Source organism: Melanerpes formicivorus, unplaced genomic scaffold, assembly GCF_026170545.1.
Source record: "Melanerpes formicivorus ecotype bairdi unplaced genomic scaffold, bMelFor1.0.p_v2 SCAF_35, whole genome shotgun sequence".
In the NCBI taxonomy this organism is placed as follows: Eukaryota; Metazoa; Chordata; class Aves; order Piciformes; family Picidae; genus Melanerpes; species Melanerpes formicivorus.
This window is the reverse complement of record NW_027142387.1, coordinates 1,201,708-1,225,456: the sequence shown is the minus strand read 5'-3', so window position 1 is coordinate 1,225,456 and position 23,749 is coordinate 1,201,708. Positions and strand designations below refer to the sequence as shown.

Here is a 23,749-nt window from a genome sequence, read left to right as displayed (position 1 = left end):
TAAAAAGACATTAATCTACGCTTTGCACGATGTGTGATGTAAGTTCATGTATTGGAAACTTTCTCAGCAGAAACAGTATTTTTTTAGCAGTTTATTTTTTCCACATTAAAATAAAACCTGCCAATTTGCATTCTTCTAAACTGAAAGCCTGCCAATGATTTTCACCCCACCCCCCATATATTCACCCATTTCAAACAATACCAATACAGCAGTGAGGCATGGAGAGATTTCCAATCCCACTCAAAATTTTTGATATAAAAATATATAGTATGAATTTGTATTTAAAATATATTACTAAGTGTCAGCAGCTGAAGAAAGGGATTTTGATTGCAAAGGCTCTGTGCACAGCAGGGCTGATAGAGCCATCTCCAGACAGTCTGTCTCTGGTGCCTGAGGAACTGCAAGTTGATTTGATGAGAAAATGGTATCACAGTGTCATAGAGTAGTTTAGGTTGGAAGGGGCCCTAAAGATCATCTAGTTCCAACACTCTGCTCTGGGCAGGGATACCCCCTGCTAGACCAGCTTGCCAGACTATGACTCTCCTGCTGAAAACATAGAATCACAGAATTATTTTCTTTGGAAAAGACCTCTAAGGTCATCAAGTCCAACTGTCAACCTAAGACCACCATGGCCATAAAACCATGACAAGAGTCCTGAAGGTGACTACTCACACTTTGGCCAAAGCTGAGGACAGGGCAAGCTCTGGCACAACAACATGAACTCTGCTTTTGAATCACATGAAGCGCTTTCTGTCCTCACATTGCTTCCAGCTGTATAATGCTTTTGGGGTTTTTTTGTTGTTGTTCGTTTGTTTTCCTTTTCTTTCTCTTTTCCTTCTTTTCCACTAGTCAGGGACTTTTCAGTTACTACTGGTTTACTCTTCTGAAAAAATGAAGAATATTGAAGAACAAAAATCTACTTTAGACTTAACAGCATTTAAGAACTCTGCTCCAGCTATGCTTTCCTGCATCAATATATGGATCATTTGTGTTTCTGAAGTGCCTTTTTGGCCAACCATTCTCTAACTCTGCCAAGTCTGGTGCTAAACCATGTCCCTCAGCACCACATTTCTGTGTCTTTTCAACACCTTCAGAGAAGGGGATTCAACCAGCCTATTCCAGCAAACCCACTGAGTGAAGAATTTTCTTCTAATATCCAACATAAACCTCCCCTGGTGCAACTTGAGGCCATTGAATGCTCTGGGCAAAGGAGATATGAAAATTAATTCACAACACAGGAAATACAAAATGAAAAACAAGAAAGAAAACTCTAAGAGGCCAATGGAGCAAAAAACTAAATAGTTGTGTTTAAGGTACAAATGTAGTTATCACTGTCCTACTTTGATTCAGTAAGTGAACTGGTGGTGCTTTTGTTTAAATTACATTGATTTTGTGCCCCAAGTCTGTCTTTTGCCTCTGATCATAGTGAGTGAGCCCTCCCTGTCCTTTCTGTTGTATTTTCTTCTCCTCATCCCACCAAAGTAGGTAGAAGAAGCAAGAGAACATATGAGTAATGCTTTGTTTCTACCTGGGTGGGCTTAAGCCATGAGAGACATATGTAAATCCCAAGTTTTTGTAAGAACCAGATTAGATGAAGGGCAGCTTTTCTACAAATTGCAGCTGCAGGAAGCAGTATAACCAAAAGGTTAAAACCACAAAACCACCTCAACCAACACATACTTAAAAGCTATGCTATTGGAAAGTCAACAATATCAATTCTAGATTTACACCTGGTGAACTTAATCTGTCTAGGGGAAGACAAAATTACTCGTATTTAGTGCTCTTCAGATAAGCTTAATGCTGAGTGCTGGGGCTATGGATGTTTACCATAAAAGCAGAGGGACAAGGGAAAAGATAGTGCTTATTTGCAGGCAGCAGAACAAACAGCAGGGTTTTGTTTCCATATGCTGAACAAAATTATTAAATGGAACAAAATAACCCAGAAAACACAAGCAAACAAGAGCACACATGCTCAATCCTCAAGCTATTTATAGTGACCTTTCTGAACCCTTTCTGTAACCGAATAAAACCTATAACATCTCCTAGATGCTACTTCAACTCAGTTTAACCTATGCCTGTGGCTGAGGTAAGGGAGTGGGAGAGGCAGCTATTATGTTCAGCCAACAGAAGTCTACATCTCTATACTCATAGGTATTCAGACTCCTCCTTTTCTTTGTAGTCTTAAGGTGTCTGTGAAAGTTATAAGGGTTGGAGAGGCAGAGGCATCCAGTCTTTTGGAATTCAGAGAGCTGGTTGCACTGACAGTCTCTCCGTGGCTCTGAAATCCTGGCAGCCACCATCCTTGACATTTATGGGAGCTTTCTGTTGTGACTTCACAATTTGCACAGTTGCAGCTAGATAAAGCTATGAGGTACTCCATTATTCTCTTCATTTCTTGGGTCTATTTTAGTTCTTTTACTCAAGGTATTTCATAAAATCATGTAATCATTAAGATTAGAAAAGGCCTTTAAGATCATCAAGTCCAACTGTCAAACCAACATCATCATTCCCACTGAACCATGTCTCAAAGTACTGTGCCCACATGTTTTTTAACACCTGCAGGGATGGTGACTCCTCCAGCTCTCTGGGCAGCCTGTTCTAATGCCTGACCACTCTTTCAGTAAAGAAATTTTTCCTAATATCTGATTTAAACCTCCTCAGGTGCATCTTGCGGCAGGGGGGTTTTGAAAGTCACTAGTGAAGGAGACTCCACAACTTCTCTGGGCAGCCTGCTCTAGGGTTCCAGCACTCTCACAGCAAAGAAGCTTTCCATCATGTGTTCCAGTTTGTGTCCATCGTCCCTTGTTCTGTCACTGAGCACCACTGAAAAGAGTCTGGACCCATTCCCTTGCCCTCACCCTTTAGCTCTTGCTGAGAAGATCCCCTCTCAGTCTGCTCTTCTCCAGGCTAAACAGCCCGAGCTATCTCAGCCTGTCTTCCTCTGAGGGATGCTCCAATGCCCTCAGTATCTTTGTAGCCCTAAAACCCCTTTGTAGCCTCTTTGCTATGTCTAAGGATTCAGCACTAGTATGACCAGGAATATAACTGCACTGAGGAACCTTCACGCTCTATATTAGAGTCAGTCCTATGGACTCTGGGCACAGGGAGGGCTACAACTGATAACCCTTTTGTGAACTACATCTTCCTCATCTTATTTCCACCCCCCTGAGTTCTCTCTAAAGCATCCTTGTAAATTCCATCAGGCTCCTAACATTTGGGATTTTTAAAACTGTGAATTCAGCTTCCAGTTTTGTGATAAGCATTAGCAAACTTAACTTGAGCTTAATGGTGTTCTTCATACAGGAATGGCTATTTGAGTTCCCCTAGGAGATCTCTATCTATGTTTTCAAAGCTCATATCTCTTCTGGCTGCTTTCATGTCACACACAGTGTTTTCTCTGTTCATTTACAGACCGCTGTGCAAAAAGCAGCCTCTGGAAATGGCTGGTGTGCAGCATCTCACAGTCTACACATCTGATAACAAAAAGATACCAGTCAATCTTTTAAAAACTACAGGCAGCCTTTCTGCTTGGTTCTGCTCCTGGTACCAACAATCTGATGCTCTTCAAATTAAAAAGCCAAAGGTCCACAGTGCTGTTGGACAGGTATTTCCTGTCGCCTATCTGCTTACTCTAAACTGGGTACCACAACAAGGCACCAGTGTAGGGGTTCCACTCCCTGATCCCTGCTGTCTCACCCCAAGGATGGTCTGTGCTCCAAAGCTGCAGGAGAGCTCTTACTCTTCAATTGATTTCCGTGTAGATGATAATTTAATTTTCCATCAAACAGAACAGGGAGTATCCGTATTTGTCCTAGCTATTTCCACCCACAACCTGTGTTTATTCATTACCCACTCAGCTATCTGTCTTTAATTAGTTCCTCAGCTGAGTACTTCAAGCTGTGCTGTGCACGTCTGGAATGTTTCTTGTTTTACTAATGAATTTAATTTTGGGAAGCTCCTTGATCATGGCTCAGTCACTACAAACTACTGCCTCTTCATGTGTAAATAAAAGGAAGGAGATGTGGAGGGCCCCCAGCTTGCTCTCACTGTAAGTGATGCTATTTACTTGCCTAAGTCTCTCCAAGAGTTAGCACAACTAGGAGATATGGAATGGTGCCCAGTTCTGGGCTCCCCAGTTCAAGAAGGGCATGGACTTGCTGGAGAGGGTACAGGAAAAGGGCTACAAAGATGATTAGGAGACTAGAATATCTCTCTTATGGGGAAAGACTGAGAGAATTAGGCTTTTTAGACTGGAAAAGAGTAGCCTGAGGGGGGGACTTCATCAATGAGTGTAAGTACAGGGTAGGTGTCAGGAGGATGGGACCAGTTGTTTTCAATGATGCCCAGTGACAGGACAAGAGGTAATGGGAAGAAACAAATAAAAGAAGTTCCATCTAAACATGAAGAGGAACTTCTTTAATTTAAAGGTGACAGAGCACTGGACCAGGCTGCCCAGAGAGGTGATGAAGTCTCCATCTCTGGAGATGTTCAAAACCTGCCTGGATGTGTTCCTGCATGATCACTGAATGTTCCTACCAACCCCCACTATTCTGTGATTCTGTGAGACAGCAGAGAGGGAAGAAGATGGAGAGAGAACTCTCCATCACAAACTACCATTCCTCTAAAGATCTCAAGGGAAAGGTCTAGCCTAATCATTCTTTCTCCCATGTGTATTCAATACAGTCAGTGAAGTTCAGAATCCTTGGAGCCCAGGAAAATAAATTCTGTAGGTGGACTATTGAAACATCTCAATGTTATTTATGAATAATTTAGCTTTTTTAATACTGAGCTCAAAGAGTAAAAAAAGGATTATACGAGTTGAGGCTGACAGTCTTACATGTTACGGTTTGGTTTAATATAAAAAAGTATTTGTTGGAGGCAGGGCACTCTCTTGTCCTATTCAATCAGTAAACAGATATGCAATTTCCTATTGGTGTTGGGCCCTTTTTGATTTGAGGGTTTGCTCATTTGTTTTTGGTGTGAATGGAGACTACAAGTCTGAGCCTTGAATCCTTAGCAGTACCTCTGTTGTTAGTTGCAAAGGAATAGAACCATAGAATCATAAAATTGTTTTGGTTGGAAAAAACCTTTAAGATGACCAAGTCCAACCATTATGTGACTGTATATGACTGGTGCTTAAACCAGGTCCCTCAGCAGCGCATTTCTGTCTGTTGGCTTCCATATATTCTCCCTCAGCATCTGTCAGCTTACCCCACACATCCTTTGGAAAGTATTTTTAGCATAATGCAAAAGAATTTTATCAAGTAAGGGTTAAAAAGAGAAAGCACTACAGTACTGGAAGGTCACACATGTTTATGATTTAAATGTTCAAACAATCTGTGGATTAAAGCAAATCCTCAACAAAACACTGCTTAATACAATCATAGAACTATTTCCATTAGAAAAGACCTCTAAGATCATCAAGTCCAACTATCAACATAAGACCAACATGGCCACTAGGCCATGTCCTGAATTGCCATGTCCACATGTTTCTTGAACACCTCCAGGTACCAGCTTTGTTGCCTTTCTCTGGACCTGCTCCAGAATGTCAGTATCTTTCTTGTAGTGAAGGGCCCAAAACTGAACACAATAGTCAAGAAGCAGCCTTCAGCAGCACCAAATGCAGGGAGGGATCAATCACTGCCCTGGTCCCGATAGCCACACTATGCTGATCCAGGCCAGAATGCCATTGGCCTTCTTGGCTACCTGGCACATTGCTGGCCCTTGTTCATCTGCCTGCTGATCAACACCACCAAGTCTTTCCCTACTGCATAGCTTTTCAGCCACTCTGTCCCAAGCCCAGAGCATTCATGTGGTTGTTGTGACCCAAGCGCAGGACCAAGCACTGAGCCTTGTTGAACTTCACACAACCGACATCAGCCCACTGATCCAGCAAGTCATATATGTTGGTGACATACTTTCTAACAAAATCTTCTCATTCCCACAAAACACTGAAGCTTCTGAAAGAAACTACAAGGTTCATGAAATGTAACTACACTGAGCTGGAAAACCTGACCCTGATTTGGATATTTTTAAAGGCTTTTTTTTTTTTTGTTCAAAAGCTCTTTAATTATGAAATATAATTAAATGCTGATGAAAAGGCTCTTTTGTAAAATGTTGAAAGCCAAAGTCACAATGACATCCTTCCATCAGTGGCAGCTGTGTTTGACAACCCAAGGTGTTCTGTTTCAAATCCCTTCTTATATTTTTCAGTGTTGCTAGGGGAAGTGCTTTTGAGAATTTTCTCTTCTTTTGGGATGGAAAATTAAAACCATTTATTGGGAAAATCCACCCTCTACCGTGTTTTTTGAATATTCAGTTTCCTGGCAGATACCCTGCTAACTATGGATCAAGTTTACTTCTGCCTGGATCTGAAATACGAAGATCCAACAGCAGTTCATAACAATACATTCTGAATTTAACCTTACCATAGCAAACAGAAGGTAAACAACAGTCAAATGAATAGGACACAGATCCATGAACTGTGTTCTGTGGCTAATAATTCATTTACACTGATTCAGTTACTCAGTTTTCAAAAGCAGAGCTATTTGCTACGAAAAGGTAAAATTCCTCCCGCAGGAGCTCATGAAACCAGGAGTAATAATAAACTATAGATACAAGACACACATTGGAAATTGATTAGTGAAAAAAAAAAAGGCTAAAAAGAAGGTTTTTAAACTGTAAGTCACTACAGGCTGCCTCTCTTCCCATAACAGCTTCCTTGAAAGCTGTTCTCATGAAAATATATTGCTCCTCTGTATGAGACCAAATCAGATGTGCAGATGATTCCTCACAAATGAGAGCTGGCACATAAAAATGTTAGAATTTGCTGCTTAGCATTGTAAAGCTGAAAGCTTCATGATTCTGCAAGCTTAACTAAGACTTGTGGAGTACAGATTACTGTAAGCTTCTAACACTAAATAGATAGAACTGCTTTAATGTGAAAAGAAAAACCAATTTTGTAAAGGAAAGGATTTTCCACTCATCTCTTTTTGATTGTGTCAGTGCTAATTCCGAGTTAAAACCTTGACTAAAATTATCAGCATTTTCAAGTTTCTTCTATTTTTGCCTTAAAGAACCAAGTGGGTACTTCCCAAAAGATTTTTGGCACAGAGAAGAGGAAGAATGAAGGGGAGTTGAGACTTTTCCTCTGAAACATGCTCTCTAACTAATGAATTAATGGTAGTTTGCAGGTTGCAACTTTAATTTGGAACATAGCATATTCAAATGTAGAAATGGGATAGTGGAAGTTCTTCATGGTATCATCAATGGAAATGGCAGTAAGTAGGCCATGCTTCATATTTCTGTTACCATTTTCTATCTGTTCATCGCCACCACCACCATTTGCAAGTTTTTCCATAGAAGACAAAAGTCAGAAAAAAATAATCAAAAAACAGAACCATAGAAGAGACCTCTAAGATCATTAGGTCTAACCATCAACCTAAGATCACCAAGGCCATTCAACCATGTCTCAAAGGGCCGTGTCCACATGTTTCTTGAACACCTTCAGGGATGGTGACTCCACCACCTCCCTGGGCAGCCTGTTCCAGTGCCTGACCACTCTTTCAGGAAAGAAATTTTTCCTAATAGCCAACCTATATCCGTCCTGGTGCAACTTGAGGCCATTTCCTCTTCTTCTGTCACCTGATAATAGAAAGAAGAGACTAACCCCCACCCCATCAGAGAAAGGAAAAGGGAGCTTAATTCTTCACACTACTTCTCTCAAGCTGTTGTTATATTTCCTTTTCCTCATTCAGGCTTCTAATCACTTGCCCAAAATGCATAGCTTTTCCACCCTATGTTTATAGGTCCTAAAGCTCTTCCTTTGGGGACCACATCTACATGAAAATCTTGAACAACCTGCTTCTTCTTGGAGAGATGGATCAGGATACATTCCTTAAACAACTGGTAAGCACTGAGTGGGATGTGATACATACATCAAGTACTGCATGCAACATATATGTATTACATGTATGTGTGTGTGTGTGTGTATATGTATGTAATAGGACTTAGTGACAGCAGTGTTTTGGACAAGCTGTCAGAATTCAGCCTCACAATTAAAAGATGGAGAGAGAAGCCTATGAGATGAGACATCCTTCTGAAATACAGCATCTGTGCTTCATAGAATAATAGAATGGTAGGATTTGGAAGACACCTCTAAAAATATAGTCCAACACCCCTACCAAAGTAAGATCACCTATGGCAGGTCACACAGGAATGAATCCAGATGGATCTTGAAAATCTCCAGAGAAGGAGAATCAACAGTATCCTCACAGTAAAGAAGTTTTCCCTCATGCTGAGGTGGAACTTCCTGTGTTCCAGTTTGCATACATTGTCCATTGTCATATCACAAGACAGCACTGAAAAGAGGCTGGCATCTTCTTGTCACCCACCCTACAGATATTTATATACATTAATAAAATCCCCTCTTAATCTTCTCTGCTTCAGCCTAACCTGCCCCAGGACTCTCAGCCTTTCCTCACCATCCTCATAGTCTCTGTTGGACACTCTCCAATATATACCTGTCCCTCTTGAACTGAATCCAGGACTCCGGATGTGGTCTCACTGTAAACACTAATAAAATTCCCTTCTCAGGCTGCTCTTCTCCAAACTAAAGAGCCCCAGGCCACTCAGACTTAAATATGTGGTTGTAGAATACATACCTTGCCTTCCTTTTTATTCAACCATTGGACAGAAGAAGTCCAGCCATTTAAAAACCTTCTATTAACAATAATTGGAGTTAACTTGGTTTGATGGTACAGGGATCAATGGTGCAAACATAATGAGCATCAAGGGTCTCCAACTTCTCCTTCTTGATCAGTTTCTCCATCCTGGTGGCTGGGCATTTCTTAGTGTAACTGAGTTACTTGATCTTGAGTGCCAGGTGGTGAGTGCTGCAAGGTTAGATGAGCGCCTTTGTAACTGGATATCTTCCTTCCCACTGCCACTCACTTACCCATGTCTAAATGAGACTGAATTTGCATAACTTGCACAGAGTGATGAACAAGACTGACCTCACTGTACCTCACCTTCAATCATTTTTTGCTTTTTTCAGTTCTCTCTGCTTTTAAAATGTCACTCAGCACTGCAGGAATACACAGGCCAGAAGTATTAAAGTGAGAAAGAGTTCCACCTAATAAATTAATATTGAGAATGTGCTCTATTTTATAACTTATTTCTGAGATTATTCAGGTTTTTTGGGTGTAACTTGAAGGTGACCACCAATTTGTGCCTGTAATTGACAGGATTTCAGAAACTTCTCACTCCCCAGCTCAGTCTCAGGTTCTCCTGGTCCCTGACATCTTCTCATCACTTCTCCATACATTGTGGTAATTGATTCATCAATTCATTCCTGGATTTTGTACCCTGCACAATTGCTTTTCTCACTTTGCTATAGTTGAGTGGTGAAACACTGCTATGCATTACGATCCCATAGATGGGAAAATGTTTGAAATGATAATTAAAGCATAACTTTAACAGGATCTGAGTTTAATACGAACAGCTACTGTATGCCATCTATCAGATTAATGACTCTGCTTAAATTCCCTAGGAATTCAGAGACAATACATTATGTGAAATGCTTCAGATACTCCTTTCTTTGCATTAAAGAAGATAAAATTAACCTGTAATATAATCATGCTGATGAGAGGAATTTGAATAAAATTAGCTCTTAATTGCATTTGAATTCTACATCTCAGGAACATAAAGCTCAGAACTCCCCTGTGGAGTTTCACTATCTTTTATTCTTTTACGATCAGTTGGAGAATTGATCATGGGCATTGATTGTCATGTGTTTTCATTACTTCAGCAAATACATAAGGAGAGTAAAATTTATGAGTGCTTTGAAATTTGAAGGATCTGCCTTCTGTAGTTTACACCAACATCCCCATCTAGGTAGAACTGAATGCACGTGTGAATTAATTAACAGTAGGTAGGTTGATTCCTGTCTTCAACCAGGTAAAATCTCTCTGCAACCATCTGGTTTACATTTCATGAAGGATCTGGGAAGTGTGGAGATGTAACTCATGGAATTGTGTTATTTCTCATGCCTGTACACACATATTCAATACGTGTGTAGAACAGATGTGACTTGCATTTTAGATGACAGGAAAGAGCACACAGGAGGAGGAACCAGCAGGAAAGTATACAAAGATGTCCTGGGTTTGGCTAGGATGGGGTTAAATGTCACAGAACACTGCGGGAGGTGGTGACCAGGATAGCCAAATTAACCAGCCAATGGGGTATTCCATGCCATACTTATATCATGCTTGCTATATAAGGGAGGAGATTGCCAAGGCAAGTGCATGGAGGTCAACCAGGTGGTGAGCATTGTATAAATTTTATAAAGTTTCATTAGCACTATTGTAATTCCTGTTATTTCTTCTCTTCTTCTGTTATTCTATTAAGCTCTCCTTATCTCAACCCATAATGCTTTGCCTTTTCCTCTTGATTCTCTGTCCCATCCCATCAGAGTGGGGAGTGAGGGAGAAGTGAGGAAGCAGCTGTGTGAAGCTCAGTTGAAAGGTGGGCCTGGACAACAACAGCAGACATGGATTAAATGTATTTCCCCTCAGAAGAGATCCTCAGAGCATACTGCTTTCCTTAAATCCTTTAGTAAAAGTCTCCAGCAATGCAAAGTGCATCCAGAATGAAAATACACATTACTTGAGAGTGTAGTCTACAATATGGGGTGCATTAAGAAGATTTAGAGCAGCAGGTCAAGGGAGGTTTTCCTTTCCCTCTACTCTGCTCTGGTGAGGCTGCACCTGGAACACTGTGTCCAGCTTTGGACTGCCTAGTTCAAGAGAGACACAAAACTTCTGAAGAGAGGCCAACAGGGGCTACAACGAATCAGAGGGGACTGGAGCATCTCTGTGAGGAAGAGAGCCTGAGAGCCTTGGGGCTGTTTAGCCTGGAGAAGAGAAGGCTGAGAGGGGATTTTCTGAATGCTGATCAAGAGCATTAAGAGGGGGCAAGAGAACAGGGTCAAATTCTTTCTAGTGCTGGCCAGTGACAGGACAAAGGGCAGTGGGCACAAACCAGAACAGAGAAAGTTCCACTTGAACTTAAAGGAAAACTTTCCTGTAAGGGTGCTGGAGCCCTGGAGCAGGCTGCCCACAGAGTTTGTGGAATCTCTTTCTCAGGAGATATTCCAAACCCACCTGGACAGTGCAGTCCTGTGCAACCAGCTGTGGGTGACCCTGCTTTAGCAGAGCCATTGGACTAGCTGATCTTCAGAGGTGCCTTCCAACTCCTACCATGTGACTGGAAATTTCTAGAAGAAAGTACAAGAGTAAATCCAAAAATAATATTTAGAAGGAAAATAAACAAAGCATCAAGTCCTGAAACTCCTTGATGAGCCAAGGTCAAAGTCCTTCAATAAAAGAACGGAAGGTATAGTTCCCCTGAGAACACACAGGTACAGTCACAGGGACATGTGCAGAAACAAAAGCAATGCACTGATGTAATAATCAAGTTTTGACCTGCTCCTGAATTTCAGTCATTGTGAAGGAGACATTTTTGTCTGTCACTGCAGATCCTACATTAACAGTGCTGATAGTGGTCTTCACGAAAACCTAGCTTAGAGAGCACAGTCAATGCAACTGCTTCCTCCTGCACATTTTGAAGATTAAAGATAATAGAAGTAAAACACACACAAAAAAATGATTCACAGCTCAGAAATCGAAGTCTTACTGGGAGGGTAAAAACAGTACACTGGAGGAGATGGAAAACCCATAAATCTCAGCTGTGTAAAAACATCTCCCCCTTAAATTCTGTCTGTGCTACAGCAGAAATGGGACTAGAGGAAAACAGGCTCAAGGATAAAGGCAAATCTAGAGCACAAGTGAGTGTGTTCCCCTCTGGGCTTGTGAAGAGCAGACTTGAATCCAAATCCTTGGAAGTCCTTGGGAAAAGGATATTCTTAGCAGGTTACAAATACAGGAGCTTTAAGAACATCCATACTTTCCTAAGGGGAATGATAAGAAAGTCTCAAAAAAGTGCCACAAGTTACAAAAGTAACTTTGCCTCACTATGATTATTGATGAAATAACTTGTATCTCTCACATTCTGTATAGCACTCACTAGAAGAAAGACACTGATGCGCTGAAGCAGTTACAGAAAAGGGTAACAAAGCTGTTGGAGTGCCCTGTTGGAGGGTCTGGAGAACAGGTCTGGTGAGGAACACATGAAGGAACTGGGGTTGTTCAGTCTGGCGTAGAAGAGGCTGAGGGAAGACTGCACTGACCTCTACAACACCCTGAAAGAAGCTGTACTGAAATGGATGTTGGTCTCTTCTTCCAAGGAACTAATGATAGGCTGAGAGAAAATGGCCTCGTGCTGCACCAGGGGAAGTTTAGGTTGGATAATAGGAAAAATGTCTTTACTGAAAGAGTGGTCAAACATTGCAACAGGCTGCCCAGGGAGGTGGTGGAGTCATCATGCCTGGAAGCATTCAAAAATGTTTAGACATGGCACTTCAAGACATGCTTTAATGACCATTGGTGGTTAGACTTGATGACCTTAAAGGTCTTTGCCAACCAAAATGAGTCTATGATTCACAAGGCAGTGTCAAGGAATGACAGGTTTGCTTTAAGTCTGGGAAGACTTGACATTTGCTCAAGATCTTTGCTCGATCTTTGGATAGAACACAATGCCAAAATCCCCACTGAATCCATATTCTGGCTATACACCTGCTCCATAAAATTGGCTGTTTGCTCTCCTGGTAGGTCACTATGTAAAAAAATCACAACACATTTAGAAGCTTTCCTCCACACTAAAACAGCAAATGGAAAAGAGACATCCTGGATGTTTTATCCAAAGTACAAGACAGGCCTCAGGGAAGGCTTATGGGTTTTTGCCACTATGATCAGAGGGGTCTTAGTCATTCTGGCAGAACACAGCAGCTTAAGGAGATTTTTAGAGGGGTAATAAAATTCCTTTTTGCTGACTACTTTTCAGGATGCAAATAGTGTTTTGTGAGGTGCAGTTAAACATGAAAAATACTTCTGGCATACAAAGACAAATTAATCATGCATGGACAAGTTTTCTGATTTTACTCCAACAATAGTCACCAAGCTCACCCAGAGAAGCCTTAATCAGGTCATAAATCAGGGGAACAGAAAAATGCAATTGTCGTTTGTGGGACCAAAATAAAATCTGTATTTCGGAAAGAAGAACATAGTGATTTTTTTTCTCATAGGAGAACAATTACAGTTCTGCTCTGTGTACTACATTCCTTACTTCATATCAAACAAATGACGCTGGGATGAATGATTTTCAGATTTATTTTGGTCAGTCAGTAGGGTAGGAATGGTTAATTGCTGTGACCCCAATTGGTTAATTGATATGTTAAGAATTTGATGGGTAAGGGAGAACAAAATTGCTGGAGACAGAGCATCTTTCCTCTCTTTAATCCTCCTTGCCTTCAAGCAGCAAGCTTTCAGCTGTCTGTCCTTATGGACTTCAAAGACCAGCAGCTCTGGTCACAGTTGTCACAATGTTGGCAGGTTCTGCAACCACAATGAGAAATCTTTCTAAACAGGTACATTTCTATTTTAGTGTTTGGTCACTCTTATCTTTTTGACCTCCCTTCCACACCAACTAAAAAAAATCTGTGTTCCCCTGCCAGTCTTCATACCTCTAATTGAATTTTATTTACCACCTTCAAAACGATACAAGAATAACTACATGGAATCATGGAATCATTTTGGGTGGTAAAGACCTTTAAGATTAAGTCCAACCATTATTTAACTATCAAGACTGGCGCTAAACCATGTCTCCGAGCACCACATGTCTGCCTCTTTGAAATACCTCCATGGATGGGGATTCAACCACCCCCCCTTGCAGAAGCTGTTCCAGTCTTGAGAACACTTTCAGTCAAGAAATTTCTTCTAATGCCCGCTGGTGCAATTTGAGGCTGTTTCCTCTCACCCTATCACTTGTTATTCAGGAGAAGAACCCAACATCCACCTTTCTCCAGCCTACTTTTGGGGAGAAAGCTCAGAGAAGGTCTCCCCTCAGCCTCCTTTTCTCCAGACTAAACAACCACAGTTCCCTCAGTCACACCCCTTGAAACCTGTTCTCCAGGCCCTTCACCATCTTCATTGCCCTTCTCTGGACTCTCTCCAGCACCTTGATGTCTAATTTTTTGTAGTGAAGGCCCCAAAACTGAAGAAGGATGCTATCCATTATTTCTTAGTCATCAGGTGTAAGACCCTATCGCAGACATACTTGTCCATAGCTGAGAAAGAAACACAAACTGACCTCTGATTAGTCACACAACATATATCACAAGCATCAAATAGGTGATGTGAAAGTTTGCAATATCCCATGATATTTCTTTCTGCTCCTCAGGCATCAGATTCATTAACAAAAGTTGGAAGGATTACTTGTGCAGCCCAGAAATACACCAAACAGAAAAGCAGGCCAAACACATTCAGTTGTATCATTGAGCAATGGCCTGGTGTTTTGAGGCACTGGGCTAGGAGCCAGAAAACTCTCTTTTGTACTGAGTATGTGAGGGCTAGGCTGGCCACTACATGAATGACAGAGGCTTTCTATGAATCAGCAGAATCACAGAATATTAGTGGTTGGAAGGGGCCTCTGAAGATCATTGAGTCCAACCTCCCGGCTAGAGCTCACCTAAGGCAGATCACACAGGAACATGTCCAGGTGTCTCTCCAGAGACGGAGGTTCCACCACCTTTCTGGGTAGCCTGTTCCAGTGCTCTGCAACCCTCAAAGCAAAGAAGTTTCTTCTCACATTTAGATGGATCTTCCTACATTCAACTTTATGCCCATTACCTCTTGTCCTGTCACTGGGGACCTCTAAGAAGAGTCTGGCCCCATCTTTCTGACACCCGCTCCTTAGATATTGGTAAGCATTAATAAAATGCCCTCTCAGCTTCCCAAAGGGAACTGAAAGGGAATAAGGGAGAGAGACTGATAGATTGGGAAAGAAACTAAACCATCTGAGATGGAAATAATAACAATAAAGTAAGAACTGAAGCAATACCAAACCTAGTCCTTCAACAATTATATGACCATCACTATTGATGCTATGGTAAAAGTTCCAGATTTCACGCATCAGGAGACAGGAACCAGATTCAGGAGCTGGATTCAGGAACACACAGATCAGGATCAAAGGCACAATGGACAGCATCCTCCTCAGGACTGGTCAGCCTACCAGCCACTGAGGAAGAGGCTTGACCCTGGCAATTCCTCACTTTTATACCCAATATGGCATTCACGGGAGGGAATCCCTAGTTGGGATTCCGCTGTCTTTGGTGGTGAATTTCACCTTCTCAGATATAAAAGAGATTAAAAGAAAGAATACAATCTTCCTTACTGCATCCCAGCTTTTTTTCTGTTGGGAGCATTATCCATTATATTTATACACTCTCTCACCTACTGATCAAACTGAATAATGTACACCTCAGAATACCAGAATTTTGGGTTGGGAGGGGTTGGAAATACCTGTGGAGATCATCTAGTCTAACCCTCCTGCTATAAAAGGGTCACCTACAGCAAGTTGCCCAAGATCATGTTCAGGTGGATTTTGAAAGTTTCCAGAGAAGGAGACTCCAAAATCTCCCTGGGCAGCCTGCTCCAGAGCTCCAGCACCCTCATAGCAAAGTAATTTTTCCTCATGTTCAGGTGGAACCTCCTGGGTTCAAGTTTGTGTCCACTGCCCTATCACTGGGCACCACTGAAAAGAGTCCTTTTGCCCCCTGCCCTTTAGCTGTTGATCAGCATTGAGAAGATCCTCTCTCAGAATTCTCTTCTCCAGGCTCAACAATCCCAAGACTCTCAGCCTCTTGTCCTCACACAGATGCTCCAGTCTGCTATTAGCACTCAGCCTGCAAATTGGACTACTACCAAAAGCTGCCCCTTAATCCTGATGGAGGGTAATGCTTGATAACCATTTTGTCAAACATCACACACCTGTAAGCAGAGTCTACGGCACCAAGTTTTGCCCCCATGCTACTATTTGTATTCCACAAACACAGTCTGCAGTGGCATGCCCAGCAGTGGTAATGGTAAGAGCACTCAGCAGCAGCACAGATGTTGAGAGACATTCTTATGCAATCTGGATTGCTGCTTATATCAACAGAAACACAGTGGAATAACCAAAGTTGCCACATTTACCATAAAATACAGACAAATATTGATATTTGCAATGTGAAGATGAGCCACTATATACCAGCTTTATAGACACAACTTCTCAAATAACACCATGCTTTCACAGAATAAAAGCCTCTGAGGAAACAGACACTTCTCCAAGTTTGCATGAGGTGTCTACAAAGACACCAAATTCCACTTCAGTTTGCTTTCCACCTGGGTGTAAGTGTAAGAACACCAGCTAACTTACGATCTCCTTGACAGCGCACAGGACCCACAGAGATCTTGGCTTCTGATCCAGGCCGGTCAACGTCTCCAACCACGACTTGACTCACTGGTAGGTGCTCTTTGTATGTTAACATCCCAGTGTCTTTTCTCCTGAATTACAGAGAGAGAAAAAGAAAGTAATTGTGAAAGATATTAAAACTACTTCCTTGATCATCATTGTTCAATTGTTTCCTTGACCATTACTGTTCAATGAACTAAGCACCAATAGGATAGGTGTGCACCAGTCGCACCAGTACAGTGTCCCTACAAACCTGTCTGAAACAACACCAGTTTGAGCAACAGTGGAAACCAGATGGGTAGCAGCTGCTGCCACCAAGGAATGCATTCAAGAGTAGCAGCTTACTTTGTGGCCAGTCCTGGACTCAGCTGGGTTTGTCTGGGTTTTCCTGCTTTCCAGACTGACCAGCTCCATGCTAGCAGGTTAACAAGTTGCTGTTGATCTCCTTGGTGATGTCTTCTGGGAGGGGAAAAAAAATCCTAGTGCTTCCTGGAAGAGTTTCCTTTTTGCTCTAGTTGCTACCAGTTATTATTTTAATAATGAGGCCTCTGCATACCAAGGAAATAGAACTTGTATAGTTAACATTCACAGTGTTATATTAAAAAAGATATATTAAGCCCCAAGCCTGTCACCTTAGTCCTGTTTTACCTAACTGGTTTCTGGAGAACAGGTTTTGTGAGGCAACTGGACTAAATGTCCAGAAAAAAAGGAGGCTGAAGGCAGACCTTCTCACTTTGCAACTCCCTGAAAGGAGGTTGGAGTGAGGTGGGGGTTGGTCTCTACTCTCAGGTAACAAGTGACCTGATAAGGTTTGTGCCTGTTACCTCTTGCCCTGTCACTGGGCACCACTGAGAAAAAAAAAAAAAAGGCCCCCTACCCTTTAAGTATTGATAAGCATTACAAGAGTTGATCATAGTATCAGTCAGGGTTGGAAGGGACCACAAGGATCATCTAGTTCCAACCCCCCTGCCATGGGCAGGGACACCCCACACTAGATCAGGCTGGACAGAGCCTCGTCCAGCATGGTCTTAAACACCTCCAGGGATGGGGCCTCAACCACAGCCCTGGACAACCCATTCCAGGGCTTCACCACTCTCATGGTGAAGAACTTCTTCCTCACATCCAGCCTGAATCGCCACACCTCCAGCTTCATTCCATTCCCCCTAGTCCTATCACTACCTGAGATCCTGAGAAGTCCCTCCCCAGCCTTCTTGTAGGCCCCCTTCAGATACTGGAAGGCCACAATTAGGTCAACTCTGAGCCTTCTGATCTTGATAAGATCCCACCTCAGAATTCTCTCCAGGCTAAACAGCCTTTCTTCATAGGAGAGATGTTCTAGTTCCCTCACCATCTATGTTGCCCATTGCTGTACTTTCTCCAGTAGTTCCCTGTCCATGAACTGGGATGTTGGAATTTGACCCAGTATTCCAGATGAAGCCTCACCAGGGCAGAGCAGAGGGGGAGGAGAACCTCACTTGACCTGCTAGTCACACCCTTCATGGTGCACCCCAGGATTCCATTGACCTTCCCGGCCACAAGGGCACACTGCAAGCTCACAGTCATCCTGTTACCCACCAGGACTTCCAGGTCTTTTTCCACAGAGCTGCTTTCCTCTGGTAGGATGTAGCTATACCTGATGCTATGTTGGTGAGGCTGTTGCAGGGGACTACTGGAAAGGAAGGACCAGGGAGAGAAGTAACCCTCACAGGCTGCTTCTGTGGATTGAGCTAGGTTGTAACACCTCAATTCTCATCCACAGATTGCAATGCCCTTTTACAAAAGTATCCATGAGACCCACTCCCTTCTAATAGAGGGTAAATGTAGGTCATCACTTGGCTCTTTCTGTGGTTTTCCTCTGAGACTGCCTTTCTTTGCCGATTGTTACTCTTTCAAAGAATGCTTTAAAGGTGGATGTGAGTATATAAAATAAAGAATTTTTCAAAGACTGGTAAAAAGAAAACTATTGCCATATCTCTTCATTCCTTGTCCTCTCACAAAAAGACCCAATATATCAGCTCCAAATAAGGATGTCAAAGGGTAGACCTTTTCCAGTCAACAATAGCTTGAGCTTCCTTTGAAGGAAACAAAAGGGAGCAGTAACAGTTTAAGGATGTTGCCATGATAATAAAGCCAAATGTTAGAGTTCTTTTCAGCGACAGTCCTGTTTTCTGATAATTATGGAATCACATAATGGTTTTGATTGGAAAAAACCTTTAAGATCATCAAGTCCAACCATTCTCTAACTCCACCAAGGCTGGTACTAAACTGTGTCCCTCAGCACCACATCTCTGCTTCTTCAAAACACCTCCAGGAATGGGGAATCAACCACCCCTCTGGAGAGCCTGTTCCAGTCTCTAACAACCCTTTCAGTCAAGAATTTTCTTCCAATATCCAACCTAAACCTCCACTGGTGCAACCTGAAGCCGTTTCCTCTTGTCCTATCACTTTTACCAGGGAGCAGAGAATGACAACCACATGGCTTCAACTTCCTTTTGGGGAATTACAGGCAGTAAGAAGTTTGCCCCTCAGCCTTCTCTTCTTCAGAAAACAATCCCAGTCCCCTCAGCCAGACCTTTTCTCCAGACCCTTCAGCAGTTTCACAGCCTTTCTCTGGACATGCTCCAGTACCTTGGTGTCTCTCTTGGTATGATGGTCCCCAAACTCAGCCTGGTTCTCAAGGTGTGGGTAGCCTCACTATAGGGAAAGAATCACTTCCCTGGTCCTGCTGGCGCACTATTCCAGTTCCAGGCCAGGATGCTCTTGGCCTTCTTGGCTCATGATCAGCTGTCTGTCCACCAGCACCACCAGTCTTTCTGGTTGCTTACTTGTATCATCATTTCAGGAATACATTCTCCCATGCGCAGAAGCTACTGAGGCCTGAGATTGCTGGACTAAGAGAGGTGTGTTGTTTTCTCTCCACCAAAACCTGCACCGTTCATTTGTTCTTAATAAAGAGGAATAATGACAGCTTTTGACCCATGTGTGAGCCAAAAAGAGAAATACACTGAGTGGCTCTGTTATGCTTTTCTAAGGTACTTGTAGCTCCTATGGACATACTAATCAGCACTGACAAAGTCAAAGAAATTATAAACCAAAGACTGATTACAATGCTTGACTTTGTACTACATACTTAGAAATAATCACAGCTGGAACACTCAGTTCCTGCAAGTGATGATGCTTCTGCCAGTATTTAAAGACTTTGCATATTAAGAGGGTGGAGAAAGTCTCTGAAGTTCTTCCCCACCAAAGAAAATCCCCTTAAGAGAATAAAGATTGAATTCAGAGTGTGTCATATTCCTATTAATAGTCAAATGGGAGATGAATGAATCTGATCAAATCCTGTAATTATTACCAGGAGATATTGATGAAATCTCAGCGTAATTTTCTATTCCTAATTTCTTTTCCTATATATAATGGTCTGCAGAGTGCTTCAGGGTGCCTTTGAATGAAAGCAGCAGATATTAGTGTAAGATTTATCATTGTTTTGATTATGATCATCTACTTACTCCTTATAAGCACTCTGTGGTATGGAAAAAAGAAATGCATTATGCATCTATCAGCAAATGACATAGTCAAAGCAATGATAAGATTCTGTATTGCTATTAATTTGTTTATATAATGATTTCATACCACCAGACTTCTGTTGCTGGAGTAATTTATTTTCCCCAGTTTCGTTACACAACCCTTAAATATCAGTCCAGTCCTATGCAGGAAAACACATAAAGAATGTTCTACAAGTAGGAAAAGAATTATTTTTATGAGACATGCTTACATGAGCTGAGGAACTGGAATTGCTTTGAGAATACAAATAAAGCACTACTGGAATGAAACCACAGTGTTGAACACACACAATTTAATTAATAGCAGTATGTAAAGACCCATCTCACACAACACTCATCTTTTACTTTGCAAGCACCTCTTTTGTTATCCCTAAATTTCATAGAACCATATGATCACTGTGGTTGGAAAAGACCTTCAAGATCATTGAGTCCAACCATTCTTGAACTCTGTCAAGTCTGGTACTGACCCATGTCCCTCGGTATCACATCTCTGCCTCTTTTCAACACCTCCAGGGATGGGGATTTAACCACCTCCCCAGGAAGACCGTTCCAGTCTTTGGCAACCCCTTCAGTCAAGAAGTTTCTTCTAATATTCAGCCTAAACTTGCAGCTTGCAGCTGTTTGCTCTTGTCCTATCACTTATTACTAGGGAGAAGAGACCAACAGCCCATCTCCCTCCAACCTCCAGCATCTGTTTGCATAAGGCAGTTCAGTCCAACTACTATCTGTGAATTAATGTCTGTAAACAACATTGTGAAGGGTACAGACAAGCCAAGCACTAGTATTTTCACCCTACTAAAAATATGTGGCTAGAATTTGTATATGTATATTTATTAGAACTGCTAAGAAGAGTTAATATTAGCGACAGTTTAACAAACAATCCCATTTTGGCAGCAGCCTTAATAATCCGGAAGCAAGTTATTTGGAAATAGGCAAACTCTAATTAACAGGATTAAAACTAAGGCAAACGAAAGCTAGGATTAAAGCAGAACTAGCTAGCTTTGGAAAGCTTTTGATAAACATGTAGTTGCTGTGGGTTTGGTTTTTTTTTTTAATGTAGATGACATGCAGCACAAAAGCCCTACTTTTAGATTCACCCCATTCCCAGGGCTCTGCCACGCTTGGGAACTGTGAATTACCAACAAGATACCATAGGCTGAAAATTATAGAATCACAGAATCATAGAATGGTTCGGGCTGGAAGGGACCTTAAAGACCATTTAGTTCCAACCCCTCCAGCCAGGGGAGGGGATGCCTTGTACTAGATTAGGTTGCTCAAGGCCTTGACCAACCTGGCTTTAGACACTTCCAGGAAGGAGGCATCCACAACCTGCCCAGGCAAATATTTATTTCCACTACAATTTGCTCTTTTAAGAGATTCATACAGATCTCTTCTCCCGTTCCCATAACTTGTCACCTCGGATAGTCTCACAGGTGAAGCTGCAGCTAATGACTCACCCTTGATTAGGAGTATTATGGAAAATGTCTCATTACTGTACAGGGTCTTACAGATGAAAGTCATAAATGAAGGTTTTTTTCCATGGACTGAGATCCTACAAAATCTGTTGTCATAGTCCTAAGCAGAATTTTGAAGATTGACCTTAAGGCAGTTCAGCATCTTCCATAGCCACAAACATTTAGCAACATGCACTTCTTTACAACGTACCTGGTGGTTTGGTTTGGTAAGCTCAGCCCTACATGATGGTAAAACTGACAGTTATGGGCAAAAAAGGGTTTGCAAGAGGTTTGATTGAATGAAAAATGCAAAACAAATCAACAACAACAACAAAACAGAACAGGGAAGCTGTCTGGATTTTGGGTTTTGGTTTTGAGAGCACTCATCTCCTGAAAATCTAATCCCAGCACCCAAATTGCTAACATAAACAAGTCCATCCTTTGACATCTCTTACTAATGACAAACGATTCCAAAGATGTGAGGCTGATGGCGCATCAGACATAAGTTATGTTTGTTCAGAGGTGATAAACAATTGAATAGAGTAGATTAAGTTAACACACAAACATCACATTCACAAATAACGCCACCAGAATGATGAACAATTTTAAAATACCTTCAGTGACACGAACTGTACAAAACCAAAACAAAACCAGCCTGCAATTTGTGTTTAGCACAAGTTACTTAGTTAAGCTACTTTCAGGAACTTCAAACCTTCTTTGAAGAAGAAAGCAGTTTAATTTAGCCAAGAAAACACATGTTTAATTCACACTTTTTTCTTGGCAATCAGACTGAGATCTTGTTTCTCACTTCACACACTCTATTCCTCCTCTGAACTTCAAGGTGAAAAAAAAACCTCTAAAATTACGCTAGAAAATAAATTTGCTCCTGTGGACACCTCTCAAACCTTATAATCCTATACCACCAACTCTCTTAATTAAATGCAGGTTAGTTTGGACCATTTGAAACATCCTCATGAGGATGATATGTTTTAATAGTGACTGGAAAATGAATACTTCAGAAGATACACAAGATACAATTAAAAAAAAAAGCAGCTAATAAAATGTCCACAAAAAGAAAGAAAAAAAGAAGTTACTAACAACTTGATTAAAACACTATAAGTCTTCCAAAGACAGTGTCTAAACATTTCCCAGCATGACTGGGCATGTGGGCATGAGTTGAACAATTCAAGATGCCTGATGCTGAATTTGTATCATGTCAGTAGCTTGCAGCTTCCTATCCAACCAACTATGCACAAGCCTTTGGATCAAAGTCCTATCACACCATCAGACCAAATGTGCTCCTGGCAGGATTTTTAAGGCACAAGGATCTGTATTGGAAGAAATATTAAAAACCTCAGAGCAGCAGTTCAGAGGCTTAATTTCTTGGAGTTCTTGACAACTTTGACAGTTTTATTTCATATGACTGAAAGAGCTAAATAAAAATAACTGAGTATGGCAGGACAAAATAACAGATAGCCACAGTTAATGTTGACTTCAGCCTCTATATGCCTGTTGAGTTCAATAAGGTGCTGAAACACATAACTTAGTGTTGAATTTGGTACAGAACACCTCACCTCATGAGGTATGAGACTTAACTGCACCTCAAAAATGTCAGTAAACCCCAAAGGCATAAACACCCACCAATGCTCTTACCCTTTCACTGGCATTTACTGTTCATCCTTATATCACAACTATGCATACACCATACTGAAACAAATCTGTGCTTCACATAAAGGTACCACGGGGAACATAATGGTGCTGGGATTTAGTTCACCTCTTCAGTTGCTTGTCTAGCTATGACACTAAATATACTGGGGAAAAGATCTAGGTTGTTCACGTCTTGGAACACAGTGCTTGAGCTGGGAACCTCACAAAATCTCTTTCATAAATACACCAAGTATGTCCAAAGAAGAGCAACAAAGCTGGTGAAGGGTCTGGAGCCCATGTCTTTTGAGGAGTGGCTGAGGGCATTGTGCTTGTTTAGCCTGCAGAAGAGGAGGCTGCGGGGAGACCTTCCTGCTCTCTACAACTTCTTGAAAAGGGGTTGAAATGAGTTAGGGATTGGTTTAATTTCCCAGGTCACAAGTGATAAGATGAGAGGAAATAGCCCAGAGTTGCATCAGGGAAGGCAGTGCTGGGTTAACAGTTACACAACACCGTCATAGAATCATAGAATTGTTTGGGTTGGAAAAGACCTCTAAGATCATCAAGTCTAGCCATCAACCTAAGACCACCATGGCCATTATACTATGTCCTCCAGTGCCGTGTCCACACGTTTCTTGAACATCTACAGGGACAGTGACTCCACCACCTCCCTGGGCAGTCTGT

The 23,749-nt window shown here is 41.8% G+C and overlaps 1 protein-coding gene across 1 annotated transcript in view; it reads right to left on the bottom strand.

Annotated features, from left to right (window-relative positions):
* CNTNAP2 (contactin associated protein 2) overlaps positions 1-23,749 on the bottom strand; it is a 1,101,400-nt gene that overhangs the window by 152,002 nt on the left and 925,649 nt on the right. The window contains exon 15 of the mRNA XM_068156823.1: positions 16,372-16,499. Within this exon, the coding sequence (XP_068012924.1) occupies positions 16,372-16,499 (128 nt within the window). The remainder of the gene's footprint in view (positions 1-16,371; positions 16,500-23,749) is intronic.